Source organism: Hyla sarda, chromosome 2 (genome assembly GCF_029499605.1).
Source record: "Hyla sarda isolate aHylSar1 chromosome 2, aHylSar1.hap1, whole genome shotgun sequence".
NCBI classification, from domain to species: domain Eukaryota; kingdom Metazoa; phylum Chordata; class Amphibia; order Anura; family Hylidae; genus Hyla; species Hyla sarda.
This window is the reverse complement of record NC_079190.1, coordinates 189,654,552-189,673,410: the sequence shown is the minus strand read 5'-3', so window position 1 is coordinate 189,673,410 and position 18,859 is coordinate 189,654,552. Positions and strand designations below refer to the sequence as shown.

The 18,859-nt window shown below is 45.6% G+C and overlaps 1 protein-coding gene across 4 annotated transcripts in view; it reads left to right on the top strand.

The window, feature by feature from the left end:
- Positions 1 to 18,859, top strand: part of GAS6 (growth arrest specific 6) — a 110,861-nt gene that overhangs the window by 12,869 nt on the left and 79,133 nt on the right. For all 4 annotated transcript variants that reach the window (XM_056555983.1, XM_056555981.1, XM_056555980.1 and 1 more), the window contains one exon: positions 14,601 to 14,767. In XM_056555983.1, the coding sequence (XP_056411958.1) occupies positions 14,606 to 14,767 (162 nt within the window). In that variant the 5' untranslated portion in view covers positions 14,601 to 14,605. The remainder of the gene's footprint in view (positions 1 to 14,600; positions 14,768 to 18,859) is intronic.

Genomic DNA, 18,859 nt, shown 5'->3' with positions numbered 1-18,859 from the left:
ATACATGTATATACTAACAGACCCTTATAGAGAGAGACCACTGCCCTCAGCGTTTATTTTGGGGTCTCTGTACCATACTAATACATGTATATAGGAACAGACCCTTATAGAGGGAGACCACTGCCCTCAGCGTTTATTATGGGGTCTCTGTACCATACTAATACATGTATATACTAACAGACCCTTATAGAGAGAGACCACTGCCCTCAGCGTTTATTATGGGGTCTCTGTACCATACTAATACATGTATATAGGAACAGACCCTTATAGAGGGAGACCACTGCCCTCAGCGTTTATTATGGGGTCTCTGTACCATACTAATACTTGTATATACTAACAGACCCTTATAGAGAGAGACCACTGCCATCAGCGTTTATTATGGGGTCTCTGTAAACCATACTTATACATGTATATAGGAACAGACCCTTATAGAGGGAGACCACTGCCCTCAGCGTTTATTATGGGGTCTCTGTGAACCATACTAATACATGTATATAGGAACAGACCCTTATAGAGAGAGACCACTGCCCTCAGGGTTTATTATGGGGTCTCTGTAAACCATACTATTACATGTATATAGGAACAGACCCTTATAAAGAGAGACCACTGCCCTCAGCGTTTATGGGGTCTCTGTACCATACTAATACATGTATATAGGAACAGACCCTTATAGAGGGAGACCACTGTCCTCAGCGTTTATTATGGGGTCTCTGTACCATACTAATACCTGTATATAGGAACAGACCCTTATAGAGGGAGACCACTGCCCTCAGCGTTTATTATGAGGTCTCTGTACCATACTAATAAATGTATATAGGAACAGACCCTTATAGAGGGAGACCACTGCCCTCAGCGTTTATTATGGGGTCTCTGTACCATACTAATACCTGTATATAGGAACAGACCCTTATAGAGGGAGACCACTGCCCTCAGCGTTTATTATGAGGTCTCTGTACCATACTAATACCTGTATATAGGAACAGACCCTTATAGAGAGAGACCACTGCCCTCAGCGTTTATTATGAGGTCTCTGTACCATACTAATACCTGTATATAGGAACAGACCCTTATAGAGGGAGACCACTGCCCTCAGCATTTATTATGGGGTCTCTGTACCATACTAATACTTGTATATAGGAACAGACCCTTATAGAGGGAGACCACTGCCCTCAGCGTTTATTATGAGGTCTCTGTACCATACTAATACATGTATATAGGAACAGACCCTTATAGAGGGAGACCACTGCCCTCAGCGTTTATTATGGGGTCTCTGTACCATACTAATAAATGTGTATATAGGAACAGACCCTTATAGAGGGAGACCACTGTCCTCAGCGTTTATGGGGTCTCTGTACCATACTAATACATGTATATAGGAACAGACCCTTATAGAGGGAGACCACTGTCCTCAGCGTTTATTATGGGGTCTCTGTACCATACTAATACCTGTATATAGGAACAGACCCTTATAGAGGGAGACCACTGTCCTCAGCGTTTATTATGGGGTCTCTGTACCATACTAATACATGTATATAGGAACAGACCCTTATAGAGGGAGACCACTGTCCTCAGCCTTTATTATGGGGTCTCTGTACCATACTAATACATGTATATACTAACAGACCCTTATAGAGAGAGACCACTGCCCTCAGCGTTTATTATGGGGTCTCTGTACCATACTAATACATGTATATAGGAACAGACCCTTATAGAGGGAGACCACTGCCCTCAGCGTTTATTATGGGGTCTCTGTACCATACTAATACTTGTATATACTAACAGACCCTTATAGAGAGAGACCACTGCCATCAGCGTTTATTATGGGGTCTCTGTAAACCATACTTATACATGTATATAGGAACAGACCCTTATAGAGGGAGACCACTGCCCTCAGCGTTTATTATGGGGTCTCTGTGAACCATACTAATACATGTATATAGGAACAGACCCTTATAGAGAGAGACCACTGCCCTCAGGGTTTATTATGGGGTCTCTGTAAACCATACTATTACATGTATATAGGAACAGACCCTTATAAAGAGAGACCACTGCCCTCAGCGTTTATGGGGTCTCTGTACCATACTAATACATGTATATAGGAACAGACCCTTATAGAGGGAGACCACTGTCCTCAGCGTTTATTATGGGGTCTCTGTACCATACTAATACCTGTATATAGGAACAGACCCTTATAGAGGGAGACCACTGCCCTCAGCGTTTATTATGAGGTCTCTGTACCATACTAATACCTGTATATAGGAACAGACCCTTATAGAGAGAGACCACTGCCCTCAGCGTTTATTATGAGGTCTCTGTACCATACTAATACCTGTATATAGGAACAGACCCTTATAGAGGGAGACCACTGCCCTCAGCATTTATTATGGGGTCTCTGTACCATACTAATACTTGTATATAGGAACAGACCCTTATAGAGGGAGACCACTGCCCTCAGCGTTTATTATGAGGTCTCTGTACCATACTAATACATGTATATAGGAACAGACCCTTATAGAGGGAGACCACTGCCCTCAGCGTTTATTATGGGGTCTCTGTACCATACTAATAAATGTGTATATAGGAACAGACCCTTATAGAGGGAGACCACTGTCCTCAGCGTTTATGGGGTCTCTGTACCATACTAATACATGTATATAGGAACAGACCCTTATAGAGGGAGACCACTGTCCTCAGCGTTTATTATGGGGTCTCTGTACCATACTAATACCTGTATATAGGAACAGACCCTTATAGAGGGAGACCACTGTCCTCAGCGTTTATTATGGGGTCTCTGTACCATACTAATACATGTATATAGGAACAGACCCTTATAGAGGGAGACCACTGTCCTCAGCCTTTATTATGGGGTCTCTGTACCATACTAATACATGTATATACTAACAGACCCTTATAGAGAGAGACCACTGCCCTCAGCGTTTATTATGGGGTCTCTGTACCATACTAATACATGTATATAGGAACAGACCCTTATAGAGGGAGACCACTGCCCTCAGCGTTTATTATGGGGTCTCTGTACCATACTAATACTTGTATATACTAACAGACCCTTATAGAGAGAGACCACTGCCATCAGCGTTTATTATGGGGTCTCTGTAAACCATACTTATACATGTATATAGGAACAGACCCTTATAGAGGGAGACCACTGCCCTCAGCGTTTATTATGGGGTCTCTGTGAACCATACTAATACATGTATATAGGAACAGACCCTTATAGAGAGAGACCACTGCCCTCAGGGTTTATTATGGGGTCTCTGTAAACCATACTATTACATGTATATAGGAACAGACCCTTATAAAGAGAGACCACTGCCCTCAGCGTTTATGGGGTCTCTGTACCATACTAATACATGTATATAGGAACAGACCCTTATAGAGGGAGACCACTGTCCTCAGCGTTTATTATGGGGTCTCTGTACCATACTAATACCTGTATATAGGAACAGACCCTTATAGAGGGAGACCACTGTCCTCAGCGTTTATTATGGGGTCTCTGTACCATACTAATACATGTATATAGGAACAGACCCTTATAGAGGGAGACCACTGTCCTCAGCCTTTATTATGGGGTCTCTGTACCATACTAATACATGTATATACTAACAGACCCTTATAGAGAGAGACCACTGCCCTCAGCGTTTATTTTGGGGTCTCTGTACCATACTAATACATGTATATAGGAACAGACCCTTATAGAGGGAGACCACTGCCCTCAGCGTTTATTATGGGGTCTCTGTACCATACTAATACATGTATATACTAACAGACCCTTATAGAGAGAGACCACTGCCCTCAGCGTTTATTATGGGGTCTCTGTACCATACTAATACATGTATATAGGAACAGACCCTTATAGAGGGAGACCACTGCCCTCAGCGTTTATTATGGGGTCTCTGTACCATACTAATACTTGTATATACTAACAGACCCTTATAGAGAGAGACCACTGCCATCAGCGTTTATTATGGGGTCTCTGTAAACCATACTTATACATGTATATAGGAACAGACCCTTATAGAGGGAGACCACTGCCCTCAGCGTTTATTATGGGGTCTCTGTGAACCATACTAATACATGTATATAGGAACAGACCCTTATAGAGAGAGACCACTGCCCTCAGGGTTTATTATGGGGTCTCTGTAAACCATACTATTACATGTATATAGGAACAGACCCTTATAAAGAGAGACCACTGCCCTCAGCTTTTATTATGGGGTCTCTGTAAACCATACTAATACCTTTTTATATACTAACAGACCCTTATAGATAGAGACCACTGCCCTCAGCGTTTATTATGGGGTTTCAGTATATACATGTATTAGTATGGTTTACAGAGACCCCATAATAAACGCTGAGGGCAGTGGTCTCTCTCTATAAGGGTCTGTTAGTATATACAGGTATTAGTATGGTTTACAAACAGACCATTATAGAGGGAGACCAATGCTCTCAGCGTTTATTATGGGGTCTCTGTAAACCATACTATTACATGTATATACTGACAGACCCTTATAGAGGGAGACCAATGCTCTCAGCGTTTATTATGGGGTCTCTGTAAACCATACTAATACATGTATATACTGACAGACTCTTATAGAGAGAGAACACTGCCCTCAGCGTTTATTATGAGGTCTCTGTAAACCATACTAATACATGTATGTATACACTAAAAGACCCTTATAGAGGGAGACCACTGCCCTCAGCGTTTATTATGGGGTCTGTCTGTACTGTATATTATAACAGACCATTACAGAGGGACACTGCTGTGCTATCTTAGCTTTTATTATGGAGTCTCTTGTAAATCATATTAATACCTGTATATACAAACAGACCCTTATAGAGGGAGACTTCTGCCCTCAGCCTTTATTATTAGCCTTTATTCTGTCTGTATATTATAACAGACCCTTAAAAAGGGACACTGCTGTGCTGCTCTCAGCTTTTATGATTGGGTTTGAATGTATATCATAGCCGACCCTTATAGGTGGACACTGCTGTGCTGCCCTTAGCTTTTATTATGGGGGCTCTCTGTATACCAAACTGATATATGAATTTACTAACAGACCCTTAGAGAGAGATAGAGAGAGAGAGAGACTACTGCCCTCAGTGTTTATTATGAGGTCAGTCTGTACATACTAACAGAACCTTAACCTCTTGGGGACGCAGGGCATACCTGGATGCCTTGTGCCCGCACCAGTCATATCGGGTCGTCCCAGCGGGTAACGGTAGCCAGGACCCGGGCTTATACCAGACCTCACCAATCGCGCCGATGTCTAGTATTAACCCTTTAGACGTGGCGATCAACGCGTCTAAAATTTTAAAAAATAAATAAAGCTTTCCCGGCTGCTCAGACGGGCTGATCGGGACCACCGCGGTGAGACCACAGTGTCCTGATCAGCTAGGATGCGCAAGGAGGGTCCCTTACCTGCCTCCTCCGTGTCTGATCAGCAATTGATTGATCCAAGGCTGAGATCCAGGCTTGAGCAATCGACTGCTGATAACACTGATCAATGCAATGCTATGGCATAGCATTGATCAGTGCAGGCAGTCGATATACTGCATGTTATAGTCCCCTATGGGGGCTATAACATTGCAAAAAAAAGTTAATAAATGATTTAGCCCCTTCCCTAACAAGTTTGAATCACCCCCATTTTCATATATATATATATAATATATATATATATATATATATATATATATATATATATATATATAATAAAAAACGATGTAAATAAATATAAACATATGTTGTATCTCCACGTGCGTAAATGTACGAACTATACAAATATATTGTTAATTAATCCGCACAGTCAATGGTGTCCACGTAAAAAAAAATTCCAAGGTCCAAAATAGCGTATTTTTGGTCACTTTATATGACATAAAAAAACTTATCAAAAGCGAGCAAAAAGTCTGATCAAAACAGAAAAACAACAAAAAACTTTAAATTACATGCATCCCCTTATGCGGAAAAATAAAAAAGTTAGGAGTCAGAAGAAGACCTTTTTAAACATTTAAATTTTCCTGCATGTAGTTATAATTTTTTTCAGAAGGAAGACAATATCAAACCTATATAAGTAGGGTATCATTTTTTTTATGGACCTACAGAATAAAGAGAAGGTCTAATTTTTACCGAAAAACACACTGCGTAGAAATCGAAGCCCCCAGAAGTCACAAAATTGTGTTTTTTTTTTTTTTTCAATTTTGTCACACTGTTGCGCTGTTGATTTTTGGATAAAATGACTGATGTCATTACAAAGTAGAATTGGTGGCGCAAAAAAAACAAACCCCATCATATTGGTCTGTAGGTGCAAAATTGAAAGGGTTATGATTTTTAAAAGGTAAGGAGGAAAAAACAAAAGTGCAAAAACAGAAAAATACTGAGTCCCCAAGGGGTTAAAGAGGGAGGATGCTTTACTTCCCTCAGCTTTTATTGTTGGGTCTGTCTGTAAACCATGCTAATATATGTATATAATAGTAGACTTCTTTAGAAGGGGAGACTGCTGTGCTGCCCTCAGCTTTTATTATGGAGTCTGTATATATATCATAGCAGACCCTTTAGGGCCCGTTCACACTGAGTAATTCAAGAGTACCGTATTTATCGGGGTATACCACGCACCGGCCTATAACACGCACCCTCATTTTACCAAGGATATTTGGGTAAAAAAAGTTTTTTACCCAAATATCCATGGTAAAATGAGGGTGCGTGTGTGCGCGTGTATACCCCGATATACCCCCAGGAAAGGCAGGGGGAGAGAGGCCGTCGCTGCCCGCTTCTCTCCCCCTGCCTTTCCTGGGGTCTAGAGCGCTGCTGCCGGCCCTTCTCTCCCCCTGGCTATCGGTGCCGCTGCCCGTTCTGTACCCCTGACTATCGGTACCGGCGCCCCATTGCCGGCACCGATAGCCAGGGGGAGAGAAGCGGCGCCGACAGCCAGGGGGAGAGAAGGGGCAGCGGCACCGATTGCCGGCGCCGCTGCCCCGTTGCCTCCCCCCATCCCCGGTGGCATAATTACCTGGTTCGGGTCCGTGCTGCTCCAGGCCTCCGGCGTGCGTCCCCGGCGTCGTTGCTATGCGCTGCACGGCGCGGCGCATGACGTCAGTGCGCCGCGCCGTGCATAGCAACGACGCCGGGGACGCACGCCGGAGGCCTGCAGCAGCGCGGATCCGACCCAGGTAATTATGCCACCGGGGATGGGGGGAGGCAACGGGGCAGTGGCGCCGGCAATGGGTGCCGCTGCCCCTTCTCTCCCCCTGGCTGTCGGCGCCGCTTCTCTCCCCCTGGCTATCGGTGCCGGCAATGGGGCGCCGGTACAGAAAGTCAGGGGGACAGAACGGGCAGCGGCGCCGATAGCCAGGGGGAGAGAAGGGCCGGCAGCAGCGCTCTAGACCCCAGGAAAGGCAGGGGGAGGGAAGCGGGCAGTGACGGCCTCTCTCCCCCTGCCTTTCCTGGGGGTGTATCGGCGTATAACACGCACATAGACTTTAGGCTAAAAATTTTAGCCTAAAAAGTGCGTGTTATACGCCGATAAATACGGTAATTTACTCGAGTACCGTATTTATCGGGGAAAACCACGCACCGGCCTATAACACGCACCCTCATTTTACCAAGGATATTTTGGGTAAAAAAAATATCCTTGGTAACATGAGGGTGCGTGTGTGTGCATGCGTATACCCCGATACACTGTTTCTGACCCCGCAGAAGCCCTCAGGAAAGGCAGGGGGAGAGAGGCCGTCGCTGCCCGCTTCCCTCCGCCTGCCTTTTCTGGGGTCTAGAGCCCTGCTGCCGCCGCTTCTCTCCTGCTGGCTATCTGCGCTGCTGCCCATTCTCTCCCCCTGACTATCGGTGCCGGCACCCCATTGCCGGCGCCGATAGCTAGGGGGAGAGAAGCGGCGCCGGCAATGGGGCGGCGGTGCCGATAGCCAGGGGAGAGAAGGGGCAGCGGCACCCATTGCCGGCGCCGCTGCCCCGTTGCTTCCCCCATCCCCGGTTGTATAATTACCTGTTGCCGGGGTCGGGTCCGCGCTGCTTCAGGCCTCCAGTGTGCGTCCCCTGCGTCGTTGCTATGCACTGCACGGCGCAATGACGAGTGACGTCATTGCGTTTCGCAGCGCATAGCATTGACGCAGGGGACGCACACCGGAGGCCTGAAGCAGCGCGGACCCGACCCCAGCAACAGGTAATTATACAACTGGGGATGGGGGAGGCATTGCCGGCGCCGCTGCCCCTTCTCTCCCCCTGTCTGTCGGCGCTGCTGCCCCATTGCCGGCGCCGCTTCTCTCCCCCTGGCTATTGGCGCCGGCAATGGGGCAGCGGCACCGATAGCCATGGGGAGAGAACGGGCAGCGGCACTGATAGCCAGGGGGAGAGAAGGGCCGTCAGCAGGGCTCTAGACCCCAGGACAGGCAGGGGCAGAGAAGCCGGCAGCGACGGCAGGTGTCTGCACCTGCAAAGCCGCTGCAGTTCAATGACTTAAAACGCCCGCTTTAAATCATTGAACTGCAGCGGCTTATCGGCGTATAACACGCAGGTAGACTTTAGGCTAAAAATTTTAGCCTAAAAAGTGCGTGTTATACGCCGATAAATATGGTAATTCCTCTTGTATTCTCCGCTCCAAATTAATGCACATCTCTTCTGCCCATTGACTTTAATGTTTTTTCTGCTGTCCTGTTCAGACTGCGGGAATTCTGCAGAAATTCTGACGCTGAATTCCTTTCCGTTTGAAGAAAGAACATCTTCATTCTTCAAGCGGAACCCGCGAGCAGAATCAGATAGAAGTCAATGGTAAAAAAAAATTCTGCCCGACATCGTTTTCAAACGGAATTCGAGTGGAATTCAGAAAAGTAGAATAAATAGAATCCTCCTTCATTCCTCTTAATTTTCGCTTAAATTTCACTTGAATTCCGCTTGAATGATAAAATGACAAAGGCAATTATTTCCTGACCGAAATTATTCCTCATGAATTCCTCTTGAATTCCTCAGTGTGATCGCACCCTTATAGAGGCACACTGCCGCCCTCAGTTTTTATTATGGTGTCTGTCTGTAAATCATGCTTATATATGTACAGTATCTACTAGGGCTGCACGATATGGGGAAATGTGCGATTATGGGCCTAAATATTGCGATTTTGATATGCGATGCGATATAATAAATAAATGGTGAAATCCCTCCATTTCATGTCCAATCTCCTTCATTTTACAACTATCCACCCATTTTATGCCCACTGCCCATTTCACATCTCCTCCATTTAATTTCTATCTCTCCCCCCTGTCACTTTCTCCCCTCATGGTCACATCTTCTCCCATCACATTCCCCCTGTTACACCCCCCCTCCCCCTGCCAAATTCTCCCCCATAACACATCTCACCCCCCTGTCACCTCCCCCTGTCACCTCCCCCTCCCCTGTCACCTTCCCCCCTCCCCCTGTCACCTTCCCCCCTGTCACCTTCCCCCCCCCCCTTGTCACCTCCCCCCCCTTGTCACCTCCCCCCCTTGTCACCTCCCCCCCTTGTCACATTCTCCCCCCCCCCCCCCGTTGTCACATTCTCCCCCCCCCCCCGTTGTCACATTCTCCCCCCCCCCCCGTTGTCACATTCTCCCCCCCCCCCCCGTTGTCACATTCTTCCCCCCCCGTTGTCACATTCTTCCCCCCCCCCGTTGTCACATTCTCCCCCCCCCCGTTGTCACATTCTCCCCCCCCCCCCCCCCGTTGTCACATTCTCCCCCCCCCCCCGTTGTCACATTCATCCCCCCCCCCCGTTGTCACATTCATCCCCCCCCCCGCCGGTCACATTCATCCCCCCCCCCGCCGGTCACATTCATTCTTCCCCCCCCCGGTCACATTCATTCTTCCCCCCCCCGGTCACATTCTTCCCCCCCCCGGTCACATTCTCCCCCCCCCCCGGTCACATTCTCCCCCCCCCCCCCCCGGTCACATTCTTCCCCCCCCCCCCCGGTCACATTCTTCCCCCCCCCCCCGGGTCACATTCTTCCCTCTTCCCCCCCCCCCCCGGTCACATTCTTCCCCCCCCCCCCCCCCGGTCACATTCTTCCCCCCCCCCCCCGGTCACATTCTTCCCCCCCCCCCCCGGTCACATTATTCCCCCCCCCCCTCCGGTCACATTCCCCCCCCCCTCCGGTCACATTCCCCCCCCCCCCCCGGTCACATTCTCCCCCCGGTCACATTCTGACCCCTCCCCCCGGTCACATTCTCCCCCCGGTCACATTCTCCCCCCGGTCACATTCTGACCCCCCCCCCCTCCCCGGTCACATTCTCCTCCCCCCCTCCGTCACATTCTCCCCCCCCCCCGGTCACATTCTCCCCCCGGTCACATTCTGACCCCTCCCCCCGGTCACATTCTCCCCCCGGTCACATTCTCCCCCCGGTCACATTCTCCCCCCGGTCACATTCTCCCCCCGGTCACATTCTGACCCCCCCCCCCCCTCCCCGGTCACATTCTCCTCCCCCCCTCCGTCACATTCTCCTCCTCTCCTCCCCCCCCGTCACATTCTCCATCCCCCCCCCCCCGCCCATCACATTCTCCTCCCCCCCCCCCGTCACATTCTCCTCCCCCCCCGTCACATTCTCCTCCCCCCCCTGTCACATTCCCCCCCCCCCCCCCGTAACATTCTGCCCCCCCCACGTCACATTCAGCAGCACACAGGAGCCGGCTAAAGCAGATAATTGCAGCTTTTCCCGGGGGACCTTATCGCTATATCGCAAAAAGCAAAAATCGTGATTCGATTGCTTTTGAGATATATTGTGCAGCCCTAGTATCTACCATAAGGGAGTACACCCCTCACATTTTTGTAAACCTTTTTCTTATATATTTTCATGTGACAACACTGAAGAAATTACCCTCTTCTATGTAATGTTATGTAGTGAGTGCACAGTCTGTATAAGTGTTTAACCCCTTAAGGACCCTGGCTTTTTCCGTTTTTTCATTTTCAAATTTTCCTCCTTAACTTTAAAAAATCATAACTCTAACATTTTCACCTAAAATTCTATATGATTGCTTATTTTTGGGGTCACTAATTCTACTTTGTAATGACATCAGTCATTTTACCCAAAAATCTACGGTGAAACGGGAAAAAAAATCAATGTGCGACAAAATTGATGAAAAAACACATTTGTAAGTTTTGGGGGCTTCCGTTTTTACGCAGTACATTTTTCGGCAAAAATGAATCCTTATCTTTATTCTGTAGATCCATACGGTTAAAATGATACCCTACTTGTATAGGTTTGATTTTGTATCACTTCAGAAAAAAATCATGAATACATGCAGGAAAATTTTTACGTTTAAAATGGTCATCTTCTGACCCCTATAACTTTTTATTTTTCTGTGTTCAGGACGCTATGAGGGCTCATTTTTTGCGCCGTGATCTGAAGTTTTTAGCGGTACTATTTTTGTTCTGATCAGATCAGATGGTATAAAAAGTGATCAAAAATGCGCTATTTTGGACTTTGGAATTTTTTTGTGCGTTCGCCATTGACCGTGCGGTTTACAAAGCGGTATATTTTAATAATTCGGACATTTACGCACGCGGCGATACCACATATGTTTATTTTTATTTACACTGTGTTTTTTTTATTCTTGAAAATGCCGGGTGATTCAAACTTTTATTAGGGGAAGGGATAATTGAAAGGGTTAATGATTTTTTTACACTTTTCTTATGCAATATTATAGCTCCTATAGGGGGCTATAATATTGCATTAACTCATCTTTAACTGATTGATGCATCTCCATAGGAATGGATCAATCAGTGTTTTCGGCGATTGATTGCTCAAGCCTGGATCTCAGGCTTGAAGCATTCATTCGGCGATCGGACAGCGCAGGAGAAGGTAAGAGACCTCCTCCTGTGCTACAGCTGTTCGGGATGCCGCGATTATGCTGCGGTGATCCCGAACAGCTCCCTGAGCTAGCCGGGCACTTTCACTTTCGTTTTTAGCCACGCGGCTCAGCTTTGAGCGCGCGGCTAAAGGGTTAATAGTGCGCGGTGCTGCGGGCTATTAGCGGCGGGTCCCGGCTTCACTATGACGCAGGGCCCGCCGGGATATGATGTGGGGCCGCAGTGTGACCCCGCGTTATATCGCAGGACCGGGACTCATGACGTACGCGTACGTCATGGGTCCTTAAGAGGTTAATGGTGTTTCCCCTCAAAATAACTCCACACAGCCATTAATGTCTAAACCTTGGCAACAAGAGCGAGTACACCCCTAAGTGGAAATGTACAAATTGGGCCCAATTACCCATTTTCCCCCCTAGTGTCATGTGACTTGTTAGGTTTATATGGTCTCAGGTATGAAGGGGGGTCTTAAATTTGGTCTCTCTGCGAATCTGAAAAAGCAGAATTGGTGCCCTACATAAAGATGACTAAGTTGATAAGAAGATTGTCAAGACCCTGAAACTTAGCTGTCGGCAGGACCATGCAGAGGTTTCACAGGACAGGTTCCTCTCAGAACAGGTCTTGCCATGGTCGAACAAGGAAGTTGAGGGCACATGCTTGGCATCATATCAAGAGGTTGATATATAATTGCTGTCAGAATTGCTGCAGAGTTTGAAGGGATGATGATGGTGATGTGGGGGTGGGGGGGGGGGGATCATCCGGTTAGTGCTCAGACCATCCTTACGCATTGCATCAAATTGAGCTTCATGGCCGTCATCCCAGAAGAAAGCCTCTTCTAAGTATGATGCACAAGGAGGCCGCAAACAGTTTTCTGAAAACAAGCAGACTAAAGACATGGATTACTCAAGCCATGTCCTGTGGTCCGATGAAATCAAGATAGTCTCGAGTGTGTGTGTGTGTGGTGGCAACTAGGTTAGGAGTACAAAGACAAGTGACGGACTGGCCCAGCATTTTTCCACACCTAAACCCAATTGACCATCTGTGAGACATCCTTAAACGGAAAGTGGGGAAGTATAAGGTCTCTGAACATCCATCAGTTCTGTAATTTCATTATGAAGGAGTGGAAGAGGACTCCAGTGGCATCTTGTAAAGCACCAGTGAAATCCATGCCCAAGAGGCTTGTAACAGTGCTGAAAAATAATGGTGGCCACACAAAATATTGACACTTTGGGCCCAATGTTGGCATGCCCACTTAGGGTTGTACTCACTTTTGTTGTCACGGTTTGGACGTTAACGACTCTGAGTTATTTTGAGGGGACACAATGATCAACACTGTTATACAGGCTGTGATAACTACTTTACATTTTAGCAGAGCAACATGAAAAAAGAACTATGGGGGGGGGGGGGTTGTACTCACTTATGGGGGATACTGTATACTATAGAAGACCCTTATAGTGGAACAGTGCTGTGCTGTGCTCAGCTTTTATTATTGGGTCTCTCCATGATACTGTAAAATATGCTAATATATGTATATTATAGCAGACGGTTATAGAGGGATACTGCTGTGCTGCCCTCAGACTTTTAGCTCTTGTTTATGTTTTGCAATGCTTTCACCGGGCATTTAACCACATGTAGTGGTGTTGCAGGTTTTATTGTATTTTGTATATTTGTACTTTTGTATTTTTTTTTTTTTTTTTTTGTAAATGGGGTACAAGTCAGACAGTTTCAAGCCATCCATATATAGGTCCTGATATGCTCTGGACTTTAATTTTGTAGATGCAGAGCAGCCAATTATGGAACAGCTATTGTGTGATTGAATCACATTACAAATTATTGGGCTTTCACTGAGACATTTCCAGGCCTATGTGCACATGTGGCTTATTGTGGGTGTGGTCTTTATGGGTGGGGTTTGGGGGTGTGTGGCTTGTCACCGGGTGTTTTTTCTTTTTAGAATTTCTCTTTATATTGTCCTTGCTGTAAGGACCTTACAGTGAGGACAATACAGTAGGAGGCGATTACCCACAACAGTCATTGAAGTTTTTGCAAAATAGAGAACTAAAGAAAAGATGAGCACCACCACATTCGCCTAAGTAAGTCCTGAACAACCACAAAATCCGTGAGTGGCACGTGTGCCAGTGGTTGCTGACCTCTGGCCTATCTACTGGACAGGAGATACATGCTGAGTCAGTGAGGGGACCCCGGTCCTCCATTTCCCCAGCTGTTGAACATACTCCTTCCACTCCATTTAGAGTCTATGGCACTGATGTAAACAGCCCAGTGGTCGGACCCCCACCAATCTAGCATTTGTCACCTACCAGTAGATTGGGGATAAATACTTCAGGCTAGAATAGCCCTTTGTTTCAATGAAGTGCATAAAGGTTCTCTTTTATCTGAAAATCTAGTCAGCATAGGTGTCATAGCTGCATTACTCTCTATTTTCCGGCCTTTGGTCAATAATAGGCTTATAATGGGATCTTCACTGACTCAATAACACTACACTGACTGAATTCATGACCTTTATGTCAGTAATGTTATTACCTGTATGGAGAGGTCAGTTTTGCACCAGTAGACACAACAATCTTTTCTTCAACTTTATACTGATACATATGCCTTTATATATTCCTGCTCTCCCTATTCAGCTGCAGAACCATGTTATGTTGCTTTTATTTACATTTTTATAGCCCTGAAAATATGTTCACAGACAAAAAATAATTTTCTGTATATTTCTGTTATGTTGGCTGCAGGAGTGATGTTACAGGCCAGTGAAGCGGCACAGTTCCTTCGCCCCAGGCTGAAGAGGGCTAACTATTTTATGGAAGAGACCAAGCAAGGCCACTTGGAGCGGGAGTGTGTAGAGGAGAAGTGCAGTAAAGAAGAGGCCAGGGAGGTTTTTGAAAATGATCCTGAAACTGTAAGTATGACTCCTTTTGGCAGTGAACTACGGTGCTTCCCACACAGAAATTTGGTTAGAATTTTGATCAGTATTGTTAGCCAAAACCAGGCATGAAACTGACACAGAGAAAATGTTTGCACATCTTCTGTGTTTTGGACCCACAACTGGTTTTGGCAAAAGCCTAAGAGTAAAAAAAATTAAAATAAAAAACACCTCAAAACAAAATACATTTCTAGTGAAAGTATCCATTCTGGTCTTGGATGTTCAAGGTTACTTTTTGGTGGATGTCGTTGGTCTAAATGGTGATAAATGATTAAAGGGGTACTCCGGTACCACAGTTTTATGGTTGTCTAGCGTGTTTGTAGCGAGTTTAGCACTTTTGTAATTCACATGTTATACATCTGTCCACACCATATCTGTTTTTTACTGACCTCTTTTCTGTGACGGAAGTTCAGTAGTTTTTCTGGTTGCTTTTGACTCGTCCACACTCACGGCCATGTTTGTTCACTGTTGTGGACAAGACGTCAGAGCTGCAGGCGTTGCTGTTTTTTTTTTCTCCTCCAATGGTTTCGCCCCTTTTCCACATCCCTGTAATTAATATTCATTGAATTGTTGCTGGAGAATGGATGTCTCCTCCCGCTGTCAGCCAGCCCTGCGCTCGGCTCACAATGTACTGAGTACCTGTATCAGCACTGCGACTGAAAAGTAACCCCTTCCCCGCTATGGGGACCGTGCGCCGGCGGGGGGGAAAATCGGCTATCATGATTCCCCCCTTCGGACGCGTGGTCCCCATGGCAGTGGAATTAGTAACATGTAAGCTGCAGCGCTATCATGATTCCCCCCCTGCGGGCGCTCTGTCAGCTTCTCACCCCGCAGTCCCCACATCAGGGAATGAATGAATTGTCATCCGCAGCGTGCTGTTCCCACATCAGGGGACTAATCGCATTTGACCCGCGGGCGCTGCTCTGCTTCCTGAGCAGAGCAGCGCCCGCGGGTCACATATGATTAGTTCACCCATGTGGGGGACATCGCTGACAAATTATTCATTCCCTGATGTGGGGGACTGTGGGGTGAGAAGCTGACAGTGAGGGTGGGAGGACTATACTACTGAGCAGGGCGGGGAAAGGGAGTGCTAAAGGGGGAAAAAAAGCCGCCCACAAACAGGGCTGGGCGGCAACGCAAAAACAAGTTGGACAAGGCACTGAAAGAGGAGACGGGCTACGAGGCATGCTGGGAGCTGTAGTGTCTAAAACAAAGGCAAAACGGAAATAGATGGTACACTACATGGACACACTTGTGCAAAGAAAGGAAAAGAAAGACAAGCAAAGAGCAAGCACGAGGCCAGAGATAACAAGAAAACTCACCTGCAAGGGTAAGTAGAAACTGAAAAAACACATTGGCCACTGGAGTATCCCTTTAATATGGCTATGAACAGATAAAGGGCATTTCCATTGACAAGATTTGAAAAATCTCTGATGAGGTTGTTCCAGCAATATTTAGAGGTTAATGGGGGAGAAGATCATTTATTGTTGTCTCTGTTTTTCTTTGTATAGTAACATGCATGTTAAACTTTTGTGATCTTTAACAGCTGTATCCTAAGATTAAAGGGGTTGTCCAGCGAAAGAAACAACCTGTGTATGCTGTCATAATGTATAATAAAGCAACTATCTAATATGTTATTAGCCATAGATCTCGTCATATCAGCTGTGCTCCCTCCCTTGTAGCTATGATATCACAACACATTCAGAAGTCCGACCCTGCTTCCCCCTCTCCTCCTGTCTGCTCAGGGAAACACTAGTAATATTAAGGGGGAGCTCATATTACTGCTCATTAGATTTTAAAGTATCCCTGTCATTAAAAGAAAGTGATCTGTACAGAACAGGAGACTCAAATTTAAGGGAAACTGACAGCTGCATCACACACCCTAACCTACTGGTACTTGCTAATAGTGGCGGTGACGCCCATTACAAGGGTCTTTATCTTTTTTTTTTTTTCCTACATTATTTCCGAGATATGTAAAAAAACCCAAAATGTAATCTCTTTTGGCTCTGTGGTTGGTTCTGTGGCCTTGCAGGGCAAGGGTCCCCTTGTTTGCACGGGTTTCCTCCGGGTGCTCCAGTTTTTTCTCACACTTTAACCCCTTAAGGACGCAGGACGTAAATGTACGTCCTGGTGAGGTGGTACTTAACGCACCAGGACGTACATTTACGTCCTAAGCATAACCGCGGGCATCGGAGCGATGCCCGTGTCATGCGCGGCTGATCCCGGCTGCTAATCGCAGCCAGGGACCCGCCGGCAATGGCCGACGCCCGCGATCTCGCGGGCGTCCGCCATTAACCCCTCAGGTGCCGGGATCAATACAGATCCCGGCATCTGCGGCGGTTCGCGATTTAAATGAACGATCGGATCGCCCGCAGCGCTGCTGCAGGGATCCGATCATTCATAACGCCGCACGGAGGTCCCCTCTCCTTCCTCCGTGCGGCTCCCGGCATCTCCTGCTCTGGTCTGTGATCGAGCAGACCAGAGCAGGAGATGACCGATAATACTGATCTGTTCTATGTCCTATACATAGAACAGATCAGTATTAGCAATCATGGTATTGCTATGAATAGTCCCCTATGGGGACTATTCAAGTGTAAAAAAAAATGTTAAAAAATGTAAAAGTAAAAGTAAAAAAAAAGTGAAAAATCCCCTCCCCCAATAAAAAAGTAAAACGTCCGTTTTTTCCTATTTTACCCCCAAAAAGCGTAAAAAACATTTTTTATAGACATATTTGGTATCGCCGCGTGCGTAAATGTCCGAACTATTAAAATAAAATGTTAATGATCCCGTACGGTGAACGGCGTGAACGAAAAAAAATTTAAAAAGTCCAAAATTCCTACTTTTTAATACATTTTATTAAAAAAAAATTATAAAAAATTTATTAAAAGTTTTTTATATGCAAATGTGGTATCAAAAAAAAGTACAGATCATGGCGCAAAAAATGAGCCCCCATACCGCCACTTATACGGAAAAATAAAAAAGTTAGAGGTCATCAAAATAAAGGGATTATAAACGTACTAATTTGGTTAAAAAGTTTGTGATTTTTTTTTAAGCGCAACAATAATATAAAAGTATATAATAATGGGTATCATTTTAATCGTATTGACCCTCAGAATAAAGAACACACGTCACTTTTACCATAAATTGTACGGCGTGAAAACAAAACCTTCCAAAATTAGCAAAATTGCGTTTTTCGTTTTAATTTCCCCACAAAAATAGTGTTTTTTGGTTGCGCCATACATTTTATGATATAATGAGTTATGTCATTACAAAGGACAACTGGTCGCGCAAAAAAACAAGCCCTCATACTAGTCTGTGGATGAAAATATAAAAGAGTTATGATTTTTAGAAGGCGAGGAGGAAAAAATGAAAACGTAAAAATTAAATTGTCTGAGTCCTTAAGGCCAAAATGGGCTGAGTCCTTAAGGGGTTAAAAACATACTGATAGATTAATTTAGATTGCAAGCCCCAATGGGGACAGAGAACCAATTTAAGAATACAGTACTGTGAAATCTGTGTGCACTATATAAATAAAGTATTATTATGTAAATGAATTCCTATATTGCACTCAGAGCGTTTCATAGCCCTTTGGTGCACCTTTACTGGACAACACCCCCTTAGTAAATATTCATAACGCTGCCCTAAAGCATGTACTTAAGACTTACCATACTTCACAACCAGTTTTTTATTAGAATGTTCACCTAGCCTAAAATATTCTTGTCTGAGTCCCAGTTTGCCATGCTGCAAATGGTCTTTTCCCGCTCAAGTGGCAATTATGGTTCTTTGTCTACTCATTACTATCTTTTCTTGTTTTGTTCTTGTTTAGCCACAGTTGGGAAATGATGTTTACAACTACTTCTGAGTTATATGTATTACATATTAACTGCATTTCCTCAAACAGTTGCCCTTTGTTCCATTATAAAAAAAAATAGTAGCACTGGAGTACATTCCCAGAGGCTGTATGCACTAGGATTTCTTTGACCTTAGACATTAAAGCCACACATGTGACCTTTTCCCAGGATAGAGGTGGAGAGTGGGGTCATCACCATTCGCTTCATTTATTGATTT